Source organism: Taudactylus pleione, unplaced genomic scaffold, assembly GCF_031769625.1.
Source record: "Taudactylus pleione unplaced genomic scaffold, aTauple2 ptg000329l, whole genome shotgun sequence".
In the NCBI taxonomy this organism is placed as follows: Eukaryota; Metazoa; Chordata; class Amphibia; order Anura; family Myobatrachidae; genus Taudactylus; species Taudactylus pleione.
Window position 1 is genome coordinate 6,833,974 of NW_028284730.1, and position 22,462 is coordinate 6,856,435.

Here is a 22,462-nt window from a genome sequence, read left to right on the forward strand (position 1 = left end):
GTTACAAAAATACTTGCATAACATTTAAAATTGTTTGTAAAGAGGCAGAGAGCACAATACTTACAAACACTGATTGCGATAAGTGCAGGACAATGGCTAAACATGAATATTATATACAGCACTCACCTGACAATTTGAACAACATTCCCCCTCTGCGCACTGAGCATCTTGTTTAAATTTGCAGGTGGCAGCATCACAGCACGTATTGGTGCATTCCTGTAACAGCAACAGCAATGACTGGTTACACTATGGTTATGTATTATCTATAGCTGTGTACCTTAAGCTTTTCCTACCAAGTACCCTCTTTTGCCTGTTGATTTCTACCAGTTAGCTCCTTATGCAATCTGATTCCTTCCAACTGCCCCATTACGCCTGCTGATTCCTTCCAACTACCCCCATACACCTGCTGATTCCTTCCAACTACCCCCATACACCTGCTGATTCCTTCCAACTATCCCCATACGCCTGCGGATTTGTTCCAACTACCCCCATACACCTGCTGATTCCTTTCAACTGCCCCCATATGCCTGCTGATTCCTACCAATTGCCCACATAGGCCTGCTGATTCCTACCAACTGCCCCCATATGCCTGCTGATTTCTACCAACTGCCCCCTTACGCCTGCTGATTCCTTCCAACTACCCCCAAACATTTGCTGATTTGTTCCAACTACCCCCATATGCCTGCTTATTCCTTCCAACTGCCCCATATGCCTGCTGATTTCTACCAACTGCCCCCTTACGCCTGCTGATTCCTGCCAACTTCCCCATTACGCCTGAAGATTCCTTCCAACTGCCCCCATATGCCTGCTGATTCCTTCCAACTGCCCCCATATGCCTGCTGATTCCTTTCAATGATTAATTAAATGACTGTGATATGAGAGTTATCTCATCCCATACTACAATATCTGTACTTCTGTATGAGTTAGGAGCTTAGGGATTTACATTTATACATTGCCCCATACAGTTCCTGTCACCGAGAAGTGCAACGTTAGCTCAGGCCACTTGTGTCACTTTGCACATCGCCCTTATATCAAAATGCCATGCCAATTTTATTAATATGTAAAATGCCAGATAGTCGGTAAAACAGGTATCCTCCATTTAGATGTCTTCCCTACCTGTTCTGTTTTCACTTTCTCAGGTTAGCAATAACAGATGGAAATCATTTAAAAAAGTGAATTATACTTTGAATAAAGCATTTTGTAAAATGTTTAAATAATATGAGCTAATACTGCAAAACACAAAAGAGCTTTATATGTAAAAGAGCAATAGACGCTAAAGAACTATACACACAATAACATCTCCACGCTACAGACATGAAATAGCATGAACACAAAAGAGCTCGGAATGCCACAGACCTATAAACACAAAACAGCTCAAGGTCAAATAAGCCCATAGCAAAAATGCACTAACACAAACTTAAACATCATAAACTTTGCACAAGTAGGCTCCACACACAACTCCTCCTCTCTCACCTGCTTTCTCACAGCTCCTTCAAATCTACTGGTTAAGAAACTAAAGCTTCTCCATGCCTATAAAAGGAGCCTCCACTATCACCCTAACTATCTGGAACAACACAAAATAAGTGCACACATCATGCTTACTCATTAGTTCATAACCATTCAATGTAGCGTTTCGGGGTGTGATACAATAGGTCCACAATAAAAAGTTCGGCACTAATTTGGTTGACACCAAAAGGTTCACATGGGAAAATGTTGACATTGCAAAAGACGCTACAGAAGGTTGACAGGTACAAAAGGTCCACAGGTTCAAACGGCCAACCTGGAAATGGTTGACACAGAAGTGGTCAACACTTTTTTTTTTAACCCTAATCCTAACCCTCCCCTTTGTGCCTAACCCTAACCTTTGGGGTAAGTGCCTAACCGCCCCTCCTAGTGCCTAACCATAACCCCAAAAATAAAATAAAAATGTGTCGACCATTTCTGTTTTGACCATTTCCATGTCAACCTTTTGAACCTGTCGTCCTTTTGGACCTGTGGACCGTCTGTACTGTGGACCTTCTGTAGTGTCCACCTTCTGATGTCGACCAAATCATTGTCACCTTTTTGTTTGGAACTCGTGCTTTGGCAACCTCCTGAATTGGTGAATAAGAAATTTTTATATATGTATGTGTTTCTTCAATAGCATTTATCTATGTAGCAATAAAGCTCCCAGCAGGCCCCATATACCAGAACACGATGGCGCTTGAACTTCTACAACACTAGCATATAAGTAGTCTATGGATGCTAGGGTTTGCTGGGACTAGTTTTGCCTTTTTGTAACTATTAAACACTATTACCCCATACACAGACCAGCAATGTGTGTCAGGGGAACCCCAGTGTTATCAGGCCAGGGTTGTTTTTTCTTTTCTAGTGAGGGTTTTCCTAGGGTGTCATTGCTCCCTGAAGGCTAATACACAAGTCCATGACATATAAAAGGGATGATCTAATCAGGAGGATAAGTGGTGAGACATGTTTACCTCCACTGTGCCACAGTCACATTCTTCTTCTCTTTCAGTGAATCCATTTCCACACACAGGGGTAGACAGGATTTGCTTTTTCTCTGGCATGTCCTTCATACACAGCGGCATTTTGTTCCGGAGAAAAGTATCGTAGTGCTGATGACTGCAGAAACTGAACCGTTGCACAAGCTCATAACTGTATGGAGAGAGGCACAGTTACAGGATAATGTATATAAAATCCTGGAGACAGGGGTATAACTGTATGGAGAGAGGCACAGTTACAGGATGATGTATACAAAATCCTGGAGACAGGGGTATAACTGTATGGAGAGCGGCACAATTACAGGACGATGTACATAGCATCCTGGAGACAGGGGAATAACTGTATGGAGAGAGGCACAGTTACAGGGGGATGTACATATCATCCTAGAGACAGTGGTATAACTGTATGGAGAGAGGCACAGTTACAGGACGATGTACATAGCGTCCTGGAGACGGGTATAACTGTACGGAGAATGGCACAGTTTAAGGACGATGTACATACTAGCATCCTGGAGACAGGGGTATAACTGTACGGAGAACGGCACAGTTACAGGGGGATGTACATAGCATCCTGGAGACAGGGGTATAACTGTATGGAGAGCGGCACAGTTACAGGAGAGATGTACATAGCGTTCTGGAGACAGGGGTATAACTGTATGGAGAGAGGCACAGTTACAGGGGAATGTACATAGTATCCTGGAGACAGGGGTATAACTGTATGGAGAGTGGCACAGTTACAGTGTGATATACATAACGTCCTGGAGACAGGGGAATAACTGTATGGAGAGCGGCACAGTTACAGGAGAGATGTACATAGCGTTCTGGAGACAGGGGTATAACTGTATGGAGAGAGGCACAGTTACAGGGGAATGTACATAGCATCCTGGAGACATCGATATAACTGTACATATCACCCTGGAGGCAGGGGTATAACTGTATGACGAGAGGCACAGTTACAGTGGGATGTACATAAAATTCTGGAGACAGGGGTATAACTGTATGGAGGGAGTCAAATCCCAACAGCGGCATCCCGGCAGCAGTGGAAGTCCCGATCGTCTAAGGTAAGTATTTCCTACACTAATTCTACCCCCTAACCTTAACTCTCCCTTAGGGGTGCCTAATCCAAACCTCCCCCCCAAGTGTTTAACCCAAATCCCCCCTCTAAGTGCCTAAACCTAACCCCCCTTTCCCCGCCACCTTAACCTAAGTCCCCCGGGGGGGGGTGCCTAACCCTAACCTTCCCCCAGGGGTGCCTAACCCTAACCCTCCCTTCCCCTAGTCTAACCCTAAACTCCCAGGGGGGTGCCTAAACCTAAGTTCCCCCCGGGAACCCTAAACCTAACCCTCCCCCTCCCCCGCGGCTGTCTGCGCCCGGTGCCCGGTTTACCTTCAATCGGTAAGCCAAGTGTGTAGCTCCCGGCGTAAGTAAAATGACAGGCGTCGGGATTTCAACGCCTGTCATTTATCCCCTTGCCGGGATTAGACAGTCGGGAATTCCCGACTGCTTCCCGTATGGAGAGAGGCACAGTTACAGGGGTATGTACATAGCATCCTGGAGACAGGGCAATAACTAACTCTATGGAGAGAGGCACAGTTACATGGGGATGTACATAGCATCCTGGAGACAGGGGTATAACTGTATTGAAGGAGAGAGATGTTAAAGGAGAGATGCATCTTACAAACTGGGGACATGGATAACTGTTTGGAAAGAGGAAACATTAAATACTGTAGGTCTTTTTTACATTGTGTCTTTTTTTCCATCTAGGGGTCTATTTATTAATTAATATTTGTGGGATATCCCCAAAAACACACATTTTGGGGAAGGTAACTGCAAAGTATCCCCCGAATGTATCTACGGGGTACTAAAACAGTTATCTCTATTTTCGCTTGCCAAAGCACCCCCCTGTTTTTTGCCTTATTTACTAAGCTCTGGAATGCAATGCTTTGCGGAGCTTAGGCCATGGTAGTTAACGCCATCTCCACATAGTGTCTTAGTCGTTGTAGCAGCTGCGAAAATATGCTAATGCTTACCAAAGCACACATAGGCGATTCTAGACATTTGGTAATGGATGGTCCCAGTTTCAACCCCTCACCAGAACTTATGTCATCTTCAGTGTTTCATATATAAAGATTTTCTTAGAGGCAGTGTATGCATTGTAATTCTCCACTGAATGGCAGGCAGAAAAAAGTGCAAAATCTATATTTTGGGGTACAAATGTGGGGAATTGATTCTGAACCCTTTGGACACCTCCCTGGCAAAGGACAAATCAGCCAAAAACACAAAAAAAACCATAGAACACCCCAAAAAAGATGAAAATGTAAAAAGTGTGGGGGGGGGGGACAAGGATAAAAAGTAGCAAAATAGGGGTGTATGGATGGGACAGGTGTTTTTAGGATTGCAGGTGGATTTTTCACATTTTTAAAAGTGCACTTTAGTGACACAAAAACATGCTAGCACCCATTTTCAAGTACCCCAAATTTAAGTGGACTATTTATTTTCCACAAAAAATACTGTTATCTATCATTCTTTACCACTTTTACAAATATGCTTCTAGAAACCTTTTAACACAACTTAAGGACACAAAGTACTTTTATTAGGGCTAATAGTACCAATATAATATAATAGTAATGTGATGATTTCCAGTGTCAGTGCGTCATAATTTGGGGTACAGACTGATTCCCTCAATCTATTCAATACTTTTCGCCTGTAATGCATTCACCTGTTTGCGTTTTCGCCTGTTCTGCAATTGAATACGGTGAATCACGGGGACGCACATGCTGCAAATTCGCGTCTCAAACAGGCGAATGCAGCAGAAAGTACAATAGGCAAAAAATTTATGACTTTTCGCGTCTAATTGAATACGGGACTAAGATGGAATCCGACACCACCTTAGGGTGAAAGGAAGGCAGTGTATGTAACACTGCCCTATCGTTGTGAATAACCAGAAATGGAGGACTGCAAGATAAAGCTCCTAATTCTAATACTCTTCTAGCTGATGATATATCTAAAAGAAAAGATAACTTTCAAGTTACCCACTTTAAGTCAACCGACAAATGTTCAAAAGGTGGTAATTGAAATGCTGACAGTAAAATATTTACTCTAGCAGAGTCGAAACTACGATTTGTCACGGGGCAAGACAGTAATTTGGCGCCCCCCATGGTAATTACCCTATAGTAATGCCCCCTGCAGCAGTGCCCATATAGTAATGCCCCCTTCAGCAGTGCACCTATAGTGATGCCCCCTGAGGTAATGCCCCTGTAGTAATGCCCCCATAGTAATGCCCCTGTATTAGTGCCCATATAGTAATGCCCCTGTAGTAGTGCCCATCTGGTAATGCCCCCATAGTAATGCCTCTGTAGTAGTGCCCATATAGTAATGCCCCTGTAATAGTGCCCATATGGTAATGCCCCCATAGTAATGCCCCTGTAGTAGTGCCCATATGGTAATGCCCCTGTAGTGCTGCTTACACACAAAAAACCCCAATACTTACCTTAAACCCCGCTCCTAAGTCTGTCGACGTCCGGTCCACCCGGCTGCTCCTCAGAACTATGGGAGAGACGTCAGGGAAGGAGTTGGGCGCCCGCTGGTAATAAAATCTCAGCGGGCGTCAGGCTTGGAGCCCTCCTGCAGTGCCGGGGTGGAGACACTGGCGGCGGGTGCAGCGGCGCAGCTGGTGCACGTGCACTTCCAGCCACGTCCTAGTTGTGGCCCTGACTGTAGGTTACATGGGTCTATGGGATGCCTATATGGTGGCTGTATATGTAATACACCCTGCAGAAAAGTCTTAACATCTGGAATTAAAGCCAAGCTGATACTTGCACCTTAAGAGAATCTAATCTAAGACCCATCACTGTTACACTGTGCTATATAATTCCTCCAGACTCCAGATGATACCTTCTTCCTAGCTTTAGTCATTTTCTGAACTACTTAATCTGAAAAATCTTTCTTCTTTAAAATCTTGGTTTCAAGAGCCATGCCATTAAATGTAACTGATGGCTGTCCTGACAGACAATTGGCCCCTGAGACAACAGATCATGCCAAAGTGGAGTCTGATCCCAGGACCATCTGCCATATATCATATCTCTGAGTACCGAACTCTCCTTGGCCAGTCTGGTGCTACCTATATAATTAAAATTTTTTACTTTTTTATCTTCCTGCGAATTCGAGGAACCATTGGTATTGGTGGTAAAATGTAAGCGAGATGAAAATTCCAAGGAACTACCATCGCATCTGTTAGGAAAGCAAATGGATCCCTGGCTCTGCAACAAAACTTGGATGTCTTGTTGTTAAATCATGAAGCCATAAGATCGATCTCTGGCTGAACCCAACATTTTACCAGACTGTTGAAGACTTTCAGATGCAGAGATCATTCCCCTAGAAGAATTGACTGGCGGCTCAGAAAGTCCACCTTCCAATTCTCTATTCCTGGCATAAAGACTGCCAATATAACTGGAACATGAATCTCTCCCCAAAAAAGGATCTCAAATGATTTTCTCATTCCCCCCTGGTGATTTATGTATGTTAATGCTGTAGCATTGTCCAACTGGATTCTTATAGGTATTCCTTGAATAAGAGATTCCACCTTCTTCAATGTGTTTAGAACAGCTCTTAGTTCCAGCACATTGATAGGAATCTTTGTTTCCTTTCTAGACCAGTGTCTCTGAAAATGATGATTCGGAATAACTGCTCCATCCCTGGAGACTGGTATCAGTCATGATAACCAAACAATCCTGAATGAAGAAACTCCTGCCATTGTTCAAATGTTCTGAACGGATCCACCATCTGAGAGACTGTCTCGTCTCTAAAGAAAGGATGATAAATTAAGTCGATAACCAATGGTTGCAACACAAGCAACTTTTTGGAATGTATAATTGGAACATCCTGGAATTCAGCGTTGCATACTGGACTGCTTTGAACACTAACACCATCTTCCCCAATAGCTTTATACAACTCAGAGCTAATGGACCTCTGCTCTTCCAAATTTTTCGGACTAGATTTTAAATGTCTCTGAAATTTTCTTTTGGCAAGAAAACCTTGGCCATTTAGGTATTGAACATGAGACCTAAAAACCTCATGCACCAACTGGGAATCATCTTGGACTTCTGCCAATTGATAACCCAACCATGGTACTGTAGGATGTCCACTGCCTTTCACAAATCTGCCTGAAGAGCAACCTCTGAATCTGCTTTCAACAATAAATCATCTAAATAGGGAATCATCTTATTCCCATAGTTCTTAGCAGGCATGCAATGACCTTTGTAAAAATTTGAGAGTCTGTGGCTAAACTGAAAGGAAGAGCCTTGAATTGGAAATGTGTTTCTCAGATCGCAAATTTTAACATACATTGATTGCCTTCCTAAATAGGCACGTGAAGATAGGCACCCTTGATGTCTATACATGCCAAAACCTCTTTTGCCTCCATTCCGTTTATGCCTGATTTTACAAATATCATCCTGTGTCTGTCTATCCTCAGTCTTGTATTTAAGTATTTTAAAATCAAAATGGGTCTGGGCCTCCCATCTGGTTTTTAAACTAAAAACAGATTGGAATAAAATCCCACTTCCCATTTGACAATCTGATACTGGAACAATCACTCCTGAGTCCTGAAGAGTTGTGATTGCCTGCTCTAAAGCCATACATTTCTCTCTATCGTTTGGTAACTCTTTTGAAAAGTACCTTAGTGGTGGCGGGCCCAAAAGACTGAGAATGTAACCTATTTCTATTATGGCTGTTACCCATTGTCTGAAGAGAGCTTTTTCCACTGGTCTTTGAATGACAGTAGATGGGCACCCACCCCAGATATTTCTGGGTGTATGCCCTTCCCATCATGCTGACCTATCATGGAGTTTGGGCACCTATTTCCCTGGCTCCTTGTTAATCATCCTAGATTGTCTTCCTTTATTTGCAAAACCTTAGAACAAGGGCTCCTGTTCCCTGCCCAAAAGGATGAGGCTGACTGCTGTTTAAAAGGTAGGTGAAAGAAACAACCTTTAGATTTAGCAGAACTTCATAATGGCAAAAATAAGCTTTTACCGCAAGTGACCTCCGAAATTCTTTTATCTAATTCCGGACTAAACAAAAACTTTCCCTGAAAAGGTAAGCCTTCTTAAAATGTCTTTGTCTCGGAATGCACACCCCATGAGTTTATCCATATAACTCATCTAGCCACAATGGCTAGGCCAGAAATCTTAGACTGTAAAAAAGAAACAACACTTCACCCAAATAATCTGCTTCTACTTGGATCTGCTCTACAATGGATAACAACTGAGATTTAGAGCTGTCTGATGGATTCCCTCTACCAAGAAGTTAATTCACTTCTCCATTGCCTTGGCTACCCAAGCTGAAGCAATACTGGGTCTTAAAGCTTCCCCAACATAAATGGATTTAAAAATACTTTCACACTTTCGGTCCGAGCTATCTTTAAGGGAGGTTCCACATGGAATAGGGAGGGCCATGTATGGCCTTAGATAAATGAGCTACTGGAACATCTACCCATAGTGAATGCCTCTGTGAGCTATATCACTGTTTGGCATAGGAAACATAGAAAGAAAACTATGTCGAATCTGAAACCTCTTATCTGGATTATGCCATGGTTAAGCCACTAATTCAGACAATTGTGAGGATGAAAGAACAATAGCAATCTTATCTTTAACTTCTTTGTTTTGAATAACTCATCGGAGGGAGTCTCCTGATTATCACTATCTATAAGGTCTAGGACCTGACGCACTGCTTTAACCAGGTCATTTACCCCCTGAACACCTGATCTTTCTTCTATAAAGGATACCGATTCATCAAATTCAGAATCTTCCAGATGTTCTTCCTCTTCTGAGGAAATATATGATTCCGAAAATCCAGACAATTTCCCCATAGGCTGTGGTTTGCACAATTTGGGCCGTGGCTATAAAAAGAGTAAAAGACCTAACCTAGGCAGGTTCTTCCACAGGGCCGGCGGGGCCCTCCGCAACCAGTCACAGATCATAGGCGTCCTCCCAAGCAGTACAGCGAGCATGCGTGTCCCTTCTAGATAATTTAGCCAAAAACCAGGAACAAAATTCATGCAAACAAGCCTACTCCCCCCTCCAGGTTTAGCCTTGGAAGTACTCACCTTTTCAGCCATTTTTAACAAAATTATTAGTAAGAAATGTAGACTTGTCAGAAACAAATCCCAGACTTCTAGCCATGTGGAGCTCCTGAGTTGAGTGGGAAGAGAAGAGTTTCACAGCAGTCAACAGTAGATCCTCTTTTCAGGTGCTGGACTGTACCATGTGCTGTAACTCCTCCAGGCTGTCTTGATCAGCCTGATGATTAGCCTTACCCCAACGCATTACCATTTTGGTTAAGGGCAGGAACTGGGAGCCTCCACTCTAACTCTAACCCTTTCAGTGGGGTGAGAGAAGAGGCCTTTGCCATAGATCCAGCCACCCCTCTTTTAAATAGGCATGGTTGTCTGGTCCAGAGTTACTTCCTGCAGCCAGTCGACATCATCTGTAATGACTGGCAGCTATTGCTATAGATAGCGCACCAGCACAACCAGCACTGCTCTCTCTTCAGAAGTCCAACTGTGAAGCATCTGCTGCATTGCAGTGTTCCCCAGATGGAGGAAGGAGAAAAGAAATTAGAATTATCAGGTCTTGGACCCGATAATTAATAAATATTTCCCTTAGTCTCCTTGCAGTACTCTCCATTTAGGGGCTGCTAGTTGTTGTATTAGATAATCCCATTATTCGCTGCTAGATCCCTTATGTCAATATCATATATGTGTGATAATACAATAGCCTGGGGTATTGACTTTGTGGTAAGCAATAATTTAGGGTCACAATGTATTTAAATTGTATAGAGATATATACCATTAATGTTCACTTAAAAAAAGTCTGTGTTTGGATTCACCCACCTTAAACTAGGCGCCATGATGCAAGACTTACAACTGCACGCGTTGTCATCATGATTCATTCCTAGGTTGTGTCCCATTTCATGGGCAACTGTTGCACCCACAAGAATAGAATCCTTAGTGTGATCCTGAGAAAATATAATTGGATGATCTTAAAATGAAGGCCAAACTCCTAGTCTCTTTTATTCTGCATTTTAATCACTTCAGTTATCTTAAAAATGTCATCACAGGTGTAATGATAAAATTGTTGTCCACAGATGTGTGTATATGATGAGGAGGGGAAGGAATGTATAGTACCAAGTGGTCCTTCAGTGTAAGGGTCAATGTTATGTAATTTACCTGGTTAACTGCTGTGGAAAGGGTTTCACTGCACAGGGTACCGATCCAGGCCAGTCCAACCGTGGGACCATCAAAGTCAGTGTCACTGCAAGACACAAACACAGAAACAATATGGATACAATGTATAATATAATATTTATTAATATTATGAAATTTCCCTCCATTAATTATCATTTATCACTACATTTGCACCCGCAAATGTACCTAATATTCCCCAAGATATCCCCTTGTCACCATTTATTAGGGACTACCTGAGAGACACCCAACCAGCACACAGAGATTTATATTGTAACTTATATTGTATTGTGTTGTAAGGTGCACAGCAACAATTTTTAAATCACTGTTCTCATCTTTTTGTACTCTTTCTGAATGTTAGTAATTTTGCTGAATTTTAAGTCACCATGTTCTAGGTAAGCAAAATAAAAAAATAAAAGTTATGTTTTGCACCACATTGAGATAACCCGCTTTCCATCTTCTCAGGCATATAAATATAGACCCACTAATGCTGGGTACACACTGGCAGATATATCGGGTGATCAATTGATCGGGCAATATATTGCGTACGCGTCGGCCAATGTGTACCAGCAAGGAGTCTGGGAACGACGTTCGCAGACATATCGCGTTGGCTGTGCTGCACAGTCGATGATAGATATATGCAAATATATCTGTCCATCATGCTGTGTGTACGGGCAGTCAGCTGAACGCCCGTACGCTTGCAACAGAGGCAAGGAGGGGAGGGGGTCGTGACGCAACCCCCGGCCAGCGGGACCTGCGGCCAGATGACAGATGGTGGTTGTTCATCGTGTATGAACAACCATCATCAGATATATCTGTTAGATGTGTACCCAGGTTAACACATCTATTTAATCTTTAAAAGAAGATATCTACCAAGCCAAAAAGCATTTTATAATATTAACCCATCTTGAGTATCAAAGCAGCAGAGAACCAATGGCGATGCCCTCCCACTGCACTGATTCCAGCAGCTAATTGTTTGCCATTGTTTGTGCGGCCATTCAGTACTCTTGAAACATTACAAATTATTATGTGTAGGATTCCAAAATGATCTGTTACCAGTAGATATGGCTGATAGAGAACTGCTGGTGGGGGAGGGGGTGTTACCTTATAGCTGGTAAATATCTTCTTTAAAATTAATTTTGCTGCCTCCCCAATACTGCTGTCTGAACATGCCCAGTGTACCTCCTCCATGTAGGTGTATCAATTGGAAAAAATTTATACGTCTTAAGGATCTGGAAAGTCTCTGGAGAGTCTTACGTTAGGAACTGTGCATTGTCATGAGCTTTCCTGGGCAGCAGCTTCTCCTTCCTCCACCTAGAAAAGCTGTCTAGATTGGTTGAAGCCGATGTGACTACCTGGAATTGGTCTCCTGTATCCCAGATTTCAAATCCAATCAGAGCCACAAAAGTATTTATTTGCTTATACACCTGTAAATGAGATTTCACAGAATGAGGGAGATCTACTAATGCAAATCCCAAATTTTTAGAGAGTTTACATAGACTAAAATATTGTTCTTTTTAAGATATGAAAAGTTTTGACCACATCTAGCAGGATAAAGTTGATCACTGTATTTATAGTCACTGGGCCAGAGACACCATCTTGTCTTCAGACAGTAAAGGAATTATGAGCCACTGAGGGTGGCACTTGATTGGTTGAGAAATTAAATATGTGTAATTTCTTTGTTTCATATCCAATCATGTGCCGGACTCTTCAACTTGCAGAGTTCTCTTGATTTAAGTCAGGAGGGCATTTTCCGTCCAGATCACGCAAGATACAACAGTCAGATATTTTTTTGACGGTGGTGGCCCATTCCCTTTACAATTAAAATACAATTAAAACAGAATTCTATTTCAGAGATAATCAGCAAGAACCAAAAATAATGGTGCAAGACAAACAGTTTCTTTTTAGAGTGACACCGTACTTTTGTTTGTACTTTAGTATGTTAAATATCTGGGGTGAAAGGCATTATTTGTTTAGCTTACCTAAATAAATCAAACTCTTGTTTTTGCTATTGGATATTAGCGAGAGAAACAGAACCAGTATTGTGTCACTGTTAAAAGAAGTCCGGAGTCGCATCCCCTTACCACCCCACATCAACTTGCTGAACCAGAGAACAGAGACTATATCAAGCACATTAAGTGCCTTTGTGTGACATCATAGAACTGTGGGCACTCCCAGGGGAAAGACCTGGGCAGTCAGGTGGTAAGGAAGAGGTAGGGGTGTGAATAACATGCTGGATGAGACTAGAACTTACCTATAATATATACCTTATCTACCATATCTACTGCTTGCAGCCAGTGGCGACTCTAGAGGTGGTGGCTGCAGCGCAGTACAAAATTCAAATAGGGGAGCCACACCAACTGCCACCCCAAATCCTGCCAAACACCGCCGGCTAGAACTCACTGGCAGTTGGTGCGGCTCCCCTATTTGAGTTTTGGACTAGAATAGAAATTCGGCAAATCAGAACTAGGACTCTGGTATAAAGCTTGGTTAATCTCCAAGCTATGAGTTGGATCATGGCACCCATCAAAAACAGTGGCGTTAGCTAGTTGTAAATCTCACACTTTCTGCAGAGGTCATAAGGACCAATGCCATTCTATTCAGCAGTGGAGCTTACATTATTTTCCTAAATACATAATACTCTATCAGTTTTGGAACTGAAAGTCCAAACTTGGCTATTACTGCACATGCCCAGACGAGCAAACTAGAGACTTAAAGGGCAAATGGATTGTCACTGCTGGGCACCTCCACTTCACCCCATAGTGGCCACACCCACTGGAACAACATCAGTTCCACCATGGTATCTCTTCAACCATAAGGACATATGTTACAGGTTCGCTCTGTGCTGCCTCTGTTTCCTGCTGCGGCAGGTGAGCATTAGGACCTGGCTGTTGCAGGAGGCACAGCTTCCTGCCGTGTCTTTCCTTCTCCTCAATGTGCAGCATTGGACAAGCCCTGTGTTCTCCTTTACAATGGAGGATATATATATATATATACAGTATATGATATACAGTATGGTGACCCCTTTATCCACTATATCACGGTAATATAGTGGATATAGGGGTCACTATACTATATATATTATGTAGACTAACCTCCATTAGCACAACGCTGCCACCTAACACTGTAGTGTCTGCCAATACAAAATACACAAAATATGCTGCAATTATGCATTAACTCACCTGGTTCACAAAATTAACAATCTCAAATATCCTTTTTCTGATCTCTCCTCTATTTCGGTTATACTTAATGAACTGGAAGAAAGAAGACTGCTTAGTAACAGCAAAGTAACTCAGACAGAACAACAAGTATATTAAAACAATCTATTCTGTAGATCTATAAAGGGCATTATGCAAATCCAAAGATATGTATCCATCAGGAAATGTAAGAACTGAATAGAGGCACTGGAGAAAAGGGTCTAAAACATGAAAGTAATATATTTTCTACAATTACAGATGTTTAATTTATAATAACATAAAGTGCTTTGTTGAAATCCCTAATATATTCAGGCACATGTGTTGTACAGGTGTGGTGTTACATACAGACTGCTTCATGGACCTCCAAGCATTGCTCATAGGGAGCTAGTAAATTTCAGGTGATGTTACATCACAGAACACCATGTGATGTACAGGTGATGTGCAGTGCGCACATGACCAGTTTATCTGATAGCCCAACATCACTTAAATTCCTGCGCACGGTAAGTGACAAAGGGCCTCATTCAGACCCGCTTGAGAGCGCATAGCTTGCATGATGAGGCACTGTGCACGTGCACAAGCCCCGGAGCGAGTGAGAAATTCACTCCGGGGCTCACTACAAACGGGGTGGCTGTCGATGTTGATCGACAGCTTGCCCCGTTTTGAAGGCGGGGAGGGTGGCTGGACAAATGGAGGCGTTCCTGAAGGAACGCCTGCCGTTTGGGGGCAGTACCACTGACATCACCAGTGATGTCAGTAGTGAGCTTCTGGCTCTATTAGAGCTGGAAGCTCACTGGGGCTTGCACAGACAAGACCCTACCGCAAGGGTCTCGTCGCAAGCCCCGATGGTCGCAATGGTCGCGACCATCGCGACCATCACCTGGCCGCTCGCTAAAGCTGTGGATGGTCACCCACAGCTTAGCGAGCGGCCAGGAATACATATTCACCAGAGCAATTCAACATTGCTCCTGTGTGGAGAGAGCTGATCAGAAAATTACTGATCCTTTTGGGGCAGTGAAACTTAGCACTGCTGAGTCTGACTTGGCAGTGCTTGTGGGCCAGCTTGAACTAAAGTTCACGCAGGTGCACAAAACCCTGGTGTCTGGTGTAAGGTGTCGGACAGGAGCGGAGGGAAGCAAAAGGATTCCTCGTCACAACCTGGGGTGCGGGAGCAAACGCCTTCTGAAAATGGCGAATCCTCCCGCAGTCCAGCTCCGAAAATACTCATATTGCCGGAGCTTGATGAATTTAGACCCGCATACTAGTGTATGAGGACTGCAGGACACATCTGGAGTGAAAGGTAAGCAGGAGATATCAGTGATCTCTCCTGCTTTACCTTTATAATGAATAGCCCTGATCCTTCATATCTACAAAAGCAGGTGAAAATGTTAAGTGATGATGAATGGGCCCCTATGTCTTAGACTTAGAAGTAAAGAGTTACTTCCAGCGAAGTCACCACAGTAGGAAAACGCAAGAGTGTCTTTCATGTAGGGATCACAAGCAGACAATAATGTGCCACTTAAATGTATACCATATAGAAATAGTCCACATGTTACATGTAGAATAGTTTTACTATGCTGGATATTACACGTTCTTACCATGGAATTATCGGCTACCATATAGAGCTGGACAAATTTTTTCGATTTCACAAAATCCTGTTTCTGGAGCAAAGGTGAAGAATGATATTACAAAGGAGTTGAGACTTCAATTATGTTAATTATGTTATTAAACAGTATTTATCAATTAAATATGGTTTGCTATTAGTTTATATTACATATTAAGTTACTGTTATCTTTATTTGTTTGCTATCATTATTATCTGGTTTCTCTAGCTAGAGTTAGCCACTGGTGTTGCATGATCCTTTAGTGAAGCTACAGGGATGCTCTTTAAACAGAAAACTATGCAACCTTGTCAGACAAATGTATTAGGGGAGTGACTTCCTGCTTCTGCAAGCTTATCTATACTGATTCTACCAAGGGGAATCGTATGCTCATTGGATAGGTTAGATTCCTGCAAAACCGATCATTGTCTGGTCTGGAGACCATTAATTAATTTTGTGACATGCTATTTTTGATTTTATCTATGGTACAAATGTAGGATGCATTGTCCATGTTATGATGTTTAAAAATTAGAACTTATGAACTTTGGAGCATCCCCTGTTTCTTGTTGTGTTTTGTGGTGTATGTTAGGGAGCCCAGTAGATATCCCTGATGACTGCACTCTGACTAGGTTCAGAGTCAGTCATTTCAATCACCTTGACAGTATCACTCTAGCATCACTACTGTGATCGTGCAGATGCCCATATCCTGATGTATCCGGGGCAGGGCCAAATATAATACTTATACTACATATTCTATCTCTCTGCCCTTTGTACCACACTCCTATTTTTAATTATACACACTCAAAGTACACAATGGGCCACAGGTCCCCAAACACGCTATCACAATTTTACAGAGACTAAAACGCAGTTAGCTGGTGTCCCCCTGCTTCAGGCAATAAATAATAATTATAGTGTATCTTTAGCAATCTAAAAGCTTACTCAAAGACTGGATTCTAGAGCATATATGAAATAGACTAATAAAGGAATACTGTATTTACAAAGAAGTACAAAGTACAATGCTTAGTTACAGACATGATATAAAGAAAAATGGTTAAGGATTACATAAAGGAATAATTTACAAACTATAACATGCAGCTTATTCTAGCCGAGGAATGGCAGGAAATCCAAGTACAGGCTTCAAGTTAGAATTGACCCCTCAAAATCTGACATAGGATAAAATACTTCTATACCTTTCATCCCCTGTTCTCCCACCCCATAGATGATGACTGGCCGACCAGTTAATTAAATTAGGGTGCATTCCAGGACTGCCTATGTAATTTTTAACAAGTAAAAATAACTGTACATAATGACACCTGTGTAATAATGACATAAAATGGTATGTTCACATTGATCTCCATTATTTAAGCTATGATGAGTGCAAGCACATCAGCGATGTGATGTGGGACCACACCACGCATCCTAGTGATTTCTAAAATGCACCTAAGTTGCGTAAAAACGTCAGCTATATAGCTAGAATGTTGGGGAACTCTTCGCTATTATAGAAATATAAATTTTACAGCAAAACCAGATAAAATATGATGATGCTTTGATCTCTGCATATGTCACTCTGAATACATTTATAGGCAGATGGCTGAGTGTTTACCCCCCTCCTATGTTAGGAGTCAAGTAGGCATCCTTTTTTAAATGCAGCCCTGGAAGAAAGGGTTTGTTTGCCCCTAACCTGTCAGGTTAATTGGTTTACCTGGTTACAGGATTCCATAATTGAATGTACATTTAAATTTGAATTTCTGGGGGTAATTGAAACTTCCTATATATCTGCGTAGACAGAATTATAACACAATCTCAAAAGTACATAACTTGCAATATGCCATAATAGGACCATATTTGCACAATATATATTTATATATCTTCTATACATCTGATTTTATCTGTAGTTTAATTATCAGAGTCTAGTGCACCATATTCTTAAACAAAAATGAAACAAAAGCAGAGCAACAAAGGTTTCCACAAACCTTATATTTATATATCATCTTACCTCTGCATCAGTGCTTAAGAGAGATGTCTTAGTTATTATGGTCTCATTGTATGTTGTGTCATCTACACCACAAGTTTTTGGGGTCTCCTGGGCCTGATACGCATACATAGCATGTGCTCCACTCTCCGTCATAGTTAGAGGTTCAATCGAGAACTTCTGTTCTTGGGTCATAATCATGCCACTACGTAACAATATTCAAGCATAGAAAATCAATACACTCTCATCATTCTACATATCTGTAGCTCTGTAAGTAATGTCACGTAATATTTGTGGTGTATATTATAATATGGTGGGGGAGCCATATTTCTGAAGTAATCTCCAGAAATTTGGAGAAATATTTTCATATATAGGGCCTCATTTATTAATGAGTTTAATCACCAAAACGAGTGATTCATTTCACTGTATATGATAAATGGTGCTCCAGCCAATCAGCTCCCAACTGTCATTTTTCTAACAGTTGACATTTGGGAGCTGATTGGCTGGAGCACCATTTATCATACACAGTGACATTTATCACTCATTTTGGTGATTAAACTCGTTAATAAATGGGGGCCATAATGCCAGAAATATGGCGCATGTGCAGAAGACTGGCACAGAAGACTGGCACAGTACCAGAGGGATTGTTTTCATAAGAACAGTGCCCATGGGCAACTACACACAGGCCCCTTCAGTTTTTAAATGCCCCTTTTTTATTCCATGCTTGCAGATGTGGCTACAGATGGTCAATTAGTCACCATCTATCAAATGGCAGGAATAGTGCATTTCTGAGGTTTTAACAGGTAAGTTTATTCAGAAGTTCTATTTTAAGTATTAGAAGTTATAACCGTTATATTCATGCTTCAGCAGAGAAGGTTAAATTAAATTGACTGAGGTACTAATTAAGCCAGTTGTGCTCAAACATGGATATCCTTACAATCTGGACTGTTAGGGTGCCTTTGATGATCAAATTTGGGAACCACTATGGTATAGCAATTATTTAGGGTTAGGGGCTAGGGCTAGGGACTAGGGGGAGGGTTCGGGTTAGGTGGCAAAGAGGATAAGGCTGTGGGGAGGAATGGTTAGGTTTGGGGTACAGGTAGGATTAGAATACTTACAACCAGCTGTCAGTATCCTAACCCTGTGGAGATGCCACCATCCGGATATTGACTGCCGGGATCCCGAGCGCCAACATCCTGTACCCAACCCATTAAATCGATCACATCTGATTTGTTACATATAATAAACACTGTCCCACTTTAACACCTAGATTAGCTGTAATAAATAGAATCACATCACAGTGTAGTGTTTCTCATATGTCTCACCTTAGTCCATGGCATGCGCTGAGGCTGACCCGTGAACTGCTGTCATTCTTCACCTGGCCTTGATAATAACAGTGATCCTGCAAGAAGCAAGTACCTACAATTCATACTTGCCTACTCTCCCAGAAGTTGCAGGAGTCTCCTGAATTTGCGAGCATTCCCCCGCACCCCGGAAGAGTAGGCATCCCTCCCACATCTTGCCCACTTCCTAGTAAAGTGAGTACTATGCGGAGGATAATCCTGTGAATCGAGGGTAAACAGTGAAGGGGAAGAGCCAATATGATGTGTTTCTAAGAAAATTACATCATATTGGCCCCGTCCCCTCTCTATTAACCCACGATTTGCAGCATTTCCCGTGAGGGGGCGGGATTTAGTGACACATAGTGCCAGGTCCCATCCCCACCTCAAGTCAGCTAGCTACATCTCTCCTCTGGTCTGTTCCCTGAGAAGGGACTCAAATAGTAGGCAAGTATGATAAAATGAGTCCATACTGTATGTTTAAAATATGGAGACATCTGGGATGCCAAATACATATGTTAGGCATTATTTCTAGTATATTTATGTTGTAAAATGCTTGTATTCGGATTCTATTGCTAGTTTGTGTTGTAGTACAGAATAAGTGAACTCAATTTCAATCACTTAAAGGTGCGCTTAGTAAAATCATAAATCATACATTTATTAAAAAGAAAAAACAAAGCATAACATTAAACATGAAACGGATACAAAAAATTATTGTAATCCACATATAATGAAGCAGAAATGTTTCAAAAAACTACCCAGTCACTGGTAATAAAAATTATACTTCCACTGATTTGATCAATTGGGCCATCTCCAAAGAGGAATTTTATTATATTTTTTCACCATATCCTATTATTCCCACATATTATCATTTACTGAAGATACACAAGTCCCTCACATCACCCCCTGGTTATCCTATTGTTTCAGGTGTTGGGTCCCTTACCACAAATTTATCTTCTTTTGTTGATTCATTTCTACAAGGTCATGTCATTAACCTTAAATCCTATATAAGAGACACTAGTCACTTTTTACAATTAGGATGGAGGATGTGGAATGGCGTGATAGCTATGTACTTATGACTTGTGATGTCGAATCTCTCTACACTAACATCCCACACCTAGATGGTGTGGAAGCTAGTCACCACTGCATGTCTTTCGACACTGGCCTTGATGATAAATGACGGGAATTTGTTTTGAACTCAATTTTGTTTAACACATAATTACTTTTGTTTTGATTCACATTTTTTCTTACAGATGCCTGGCACAGCCATGAGCACCAAGTTTGCCCCGAGTTTTGCAAACCTATATGTGGGGCTCCTTGAGGAGGAGTACGTGTGGGGTGGGCCATTCGGGGTGAACTTGGTGCTTTATGGGAGATATATAGATGATGTGTTTATTATTTGGGATGGGGATGTTGACACAGCTCTTTCTTTTGTCACTTATCTTAATGCTAACACTTTTGGTCTTTCCTTTACACATACTGGACCTGATTCAGAGCCGGATGCTCTCTCTCTAATAGAGCAGGAAGTCCACCTACTGACATCATGAGTGATGTCAGTAGGGCCACCCACAAATAGCAGGCGTTCCTGCAGGAACGCCTCCATTTGCCCAGCCACCCCCCTCCCCGCCTTCCAAATGGGGAGAACTGTCCATCACCATCGACAGACACCCCTTTTGGATGTGAGCCCTGGAGTGAGTGCTTTTTGAGCTCGCTCTGGGGCTCGCGCACGTGCAGTGTGCTTGCTGCACATGCGCACTGGGCCCCATTGACCCGCTTGCGAGCGGGTCTGAATCAGGCCCACTATTCACTCCACTCATATTAACTTTTTGGACATTGCCCTCTCGATCAGGAACCAATCAGTCCACACAAAAACGTTCCGGAAGGAAGTGGAGTGTAATAATTATTTGACCTATTTTAGTTGCCATCATATGAAATGGAAAAGTAATATTCCAAAAGGTCAATATTTCAGGATTAAATGTAATTGTACTAATATTGAAGATTTTCATGAACAAGCTAGGACACTTATGGCTGCCTTTTTAGATCAAGGCTATCCTATAGGTCTTTTACAGAAGGCTCTTTTTGAGGTAGATGCTATAGATAGAGCACAGTTACTATCTAAAGATATATGTACTGATAAGAAACACAGAGATGGTGTGGTTTCTCAATATGAGTTTAATTTGTCTTTTCTCTCCAATTTTAATGTTTGTGCAGATCAGGTTAGGAAGATTTTGAGAAATAATTATCCAATACTTAAAACGGATAGGTTATTAGCACCACACCTAGAAAATGAGCCGTTAGTGATTTTTAGGTAAACTAGGAATCTTAAGGATCATCTTTCTCCTAGCCTCTTTGTGAGATCAAAAGAGGGCGTGGAAAGAGGAATTAATAACTGGTTACAAACTAGACCTAATGGTTGCTTTAAATAAGGAAAACTTGCATGTATTATGTCTAAGTTTATCAACCATTTGAGTACAAATTTTTGTTCCTCAGTGTTCAATGTAAAACATTCTACTGAATATTATATTAGTTGTCAAACCACGTATGCAGTTTATCTTGTTACTTGTATATGTGGAAAACAATATATTGGACGTACCATCAGAACCCTAAATATAAGATTCTGAGAACACATGAGGAATGTATTAAAGACCAACATGTCACACAGTATCTCTCGTCATGTTACAATGAAACACAAGGGAGATCCTAATGTCCTCTCATTACAAGGGATAGAATATTAACCACCTACTACTAGGGGAGGGGATCATTTTGTTAAATTAGCGTGGAGAGAGGCTTATTGGATATTTGCTATGGGCACTTTGACACCAGGGGGGCTCAATGAGAATATTGAGCTTAATAACATCTAGGTTAAAGTGTTCTCTATTCTATCTTTATTGGTTTACCTTGTTAATAAATTGTTAATAAATTGCTATAGTTGAATATCATTTCTTAGATTAAAATGACATAATAATAGTTGTGTGTATCTGGTTAGTACCGGGTATTGAACCCGGGTCTATGTGTACTGTGTGTGGTCTCGTATCTTGTTGAGCTAATGAAGCCTATAGTCTGTGAGTATATTTCAAGAACATTTTCTTTAAATGATCTATCTATATATAATGCAACTATTGTTCCAACTAAGAGCTCTAGACAAATCTATTTCTTTTGAATATGGTGTTTACTATTCTACTACTTTTATGTTATGTTTGGTGTTATAAGAAAATTGTACATTGCTGGTTATGTTGGGAGTTGAACCCAGATCTCTGGGATCTGTGTACAGCTCTTTGTTCCATTGAGCCATTGAGGATCCAGGATTCCAATGAGAGATTTAGATGTAGTTGTTATCTCCTAGTAATCTGTGAGCGATGCCTTTTCTAATGTTAAATAAACCCATGTATTTATTTATTTTTTGTTTTCTAATGACATATTCCTTGTCATAATTGCATTCAAGTTGTCCACAAAGTTTTAACTATTATATGATTATTATATGTGCATTTTAATGATACATTGGATACATATTTACAACTCTAATTGCTGGTTCAGGATTGTGTTCCTGCTTTGAATATCACAGCACAGCGGACTACAAGGTGTGTGGCACTATCCTTTGTGGCTCGTGTGATT

The 22,462-nt window shown here is 41.5% G+C and overlaps 1 protein-coding gene across 1 annotated transcript in view; it reads right to left on the reverse strand.

Moving 5' to 3' along the window:
• The window catches only part of LOC148509305 (zinc metalloproteinase-disintegrin-like VLAIP-B), a 76,126-nt gene that overhangs the window by 28,962 nt on the left and 24,702 nt on the right, over positions 1–22,462 (reverse strand). Inside the window, exons 5-13 of the mRNA XM_088443228.1 lie at positions 18,836–18,912; positions 17,535–17,715; positions 15,537–15,599; positions 13,927–13,998; positions 12,002–12,171; positions 10,730–10,814; positions 10,394–10,518; positions 2,478–2,655; positions 127–216 (exon numbers count right to left, since the gene is read on the reverse strand). Coding sequence (XP_088299354.1) covers positions 127–216; positions 2,478–2,655; positions 10,394–10,518; positions 10,730–10,814; positions 12,002–12,171; positions 13,927–13,998; positions 15,537–15,599; positions 17,535–17,715; positions 18,836–18,912 — 1,041 coding nt within the window. The remainder of the gene's footprint in view (positions 1–126; positions 217–2,477; positions 2,656–10,393; positions 10,519–10,729; positions 10,815–12,001; positions 12,172–13,926; positions 13,999–15,536; positions 15,600–17,534; positions 17,716–18,835; positions 18,913–22,462) is intronic.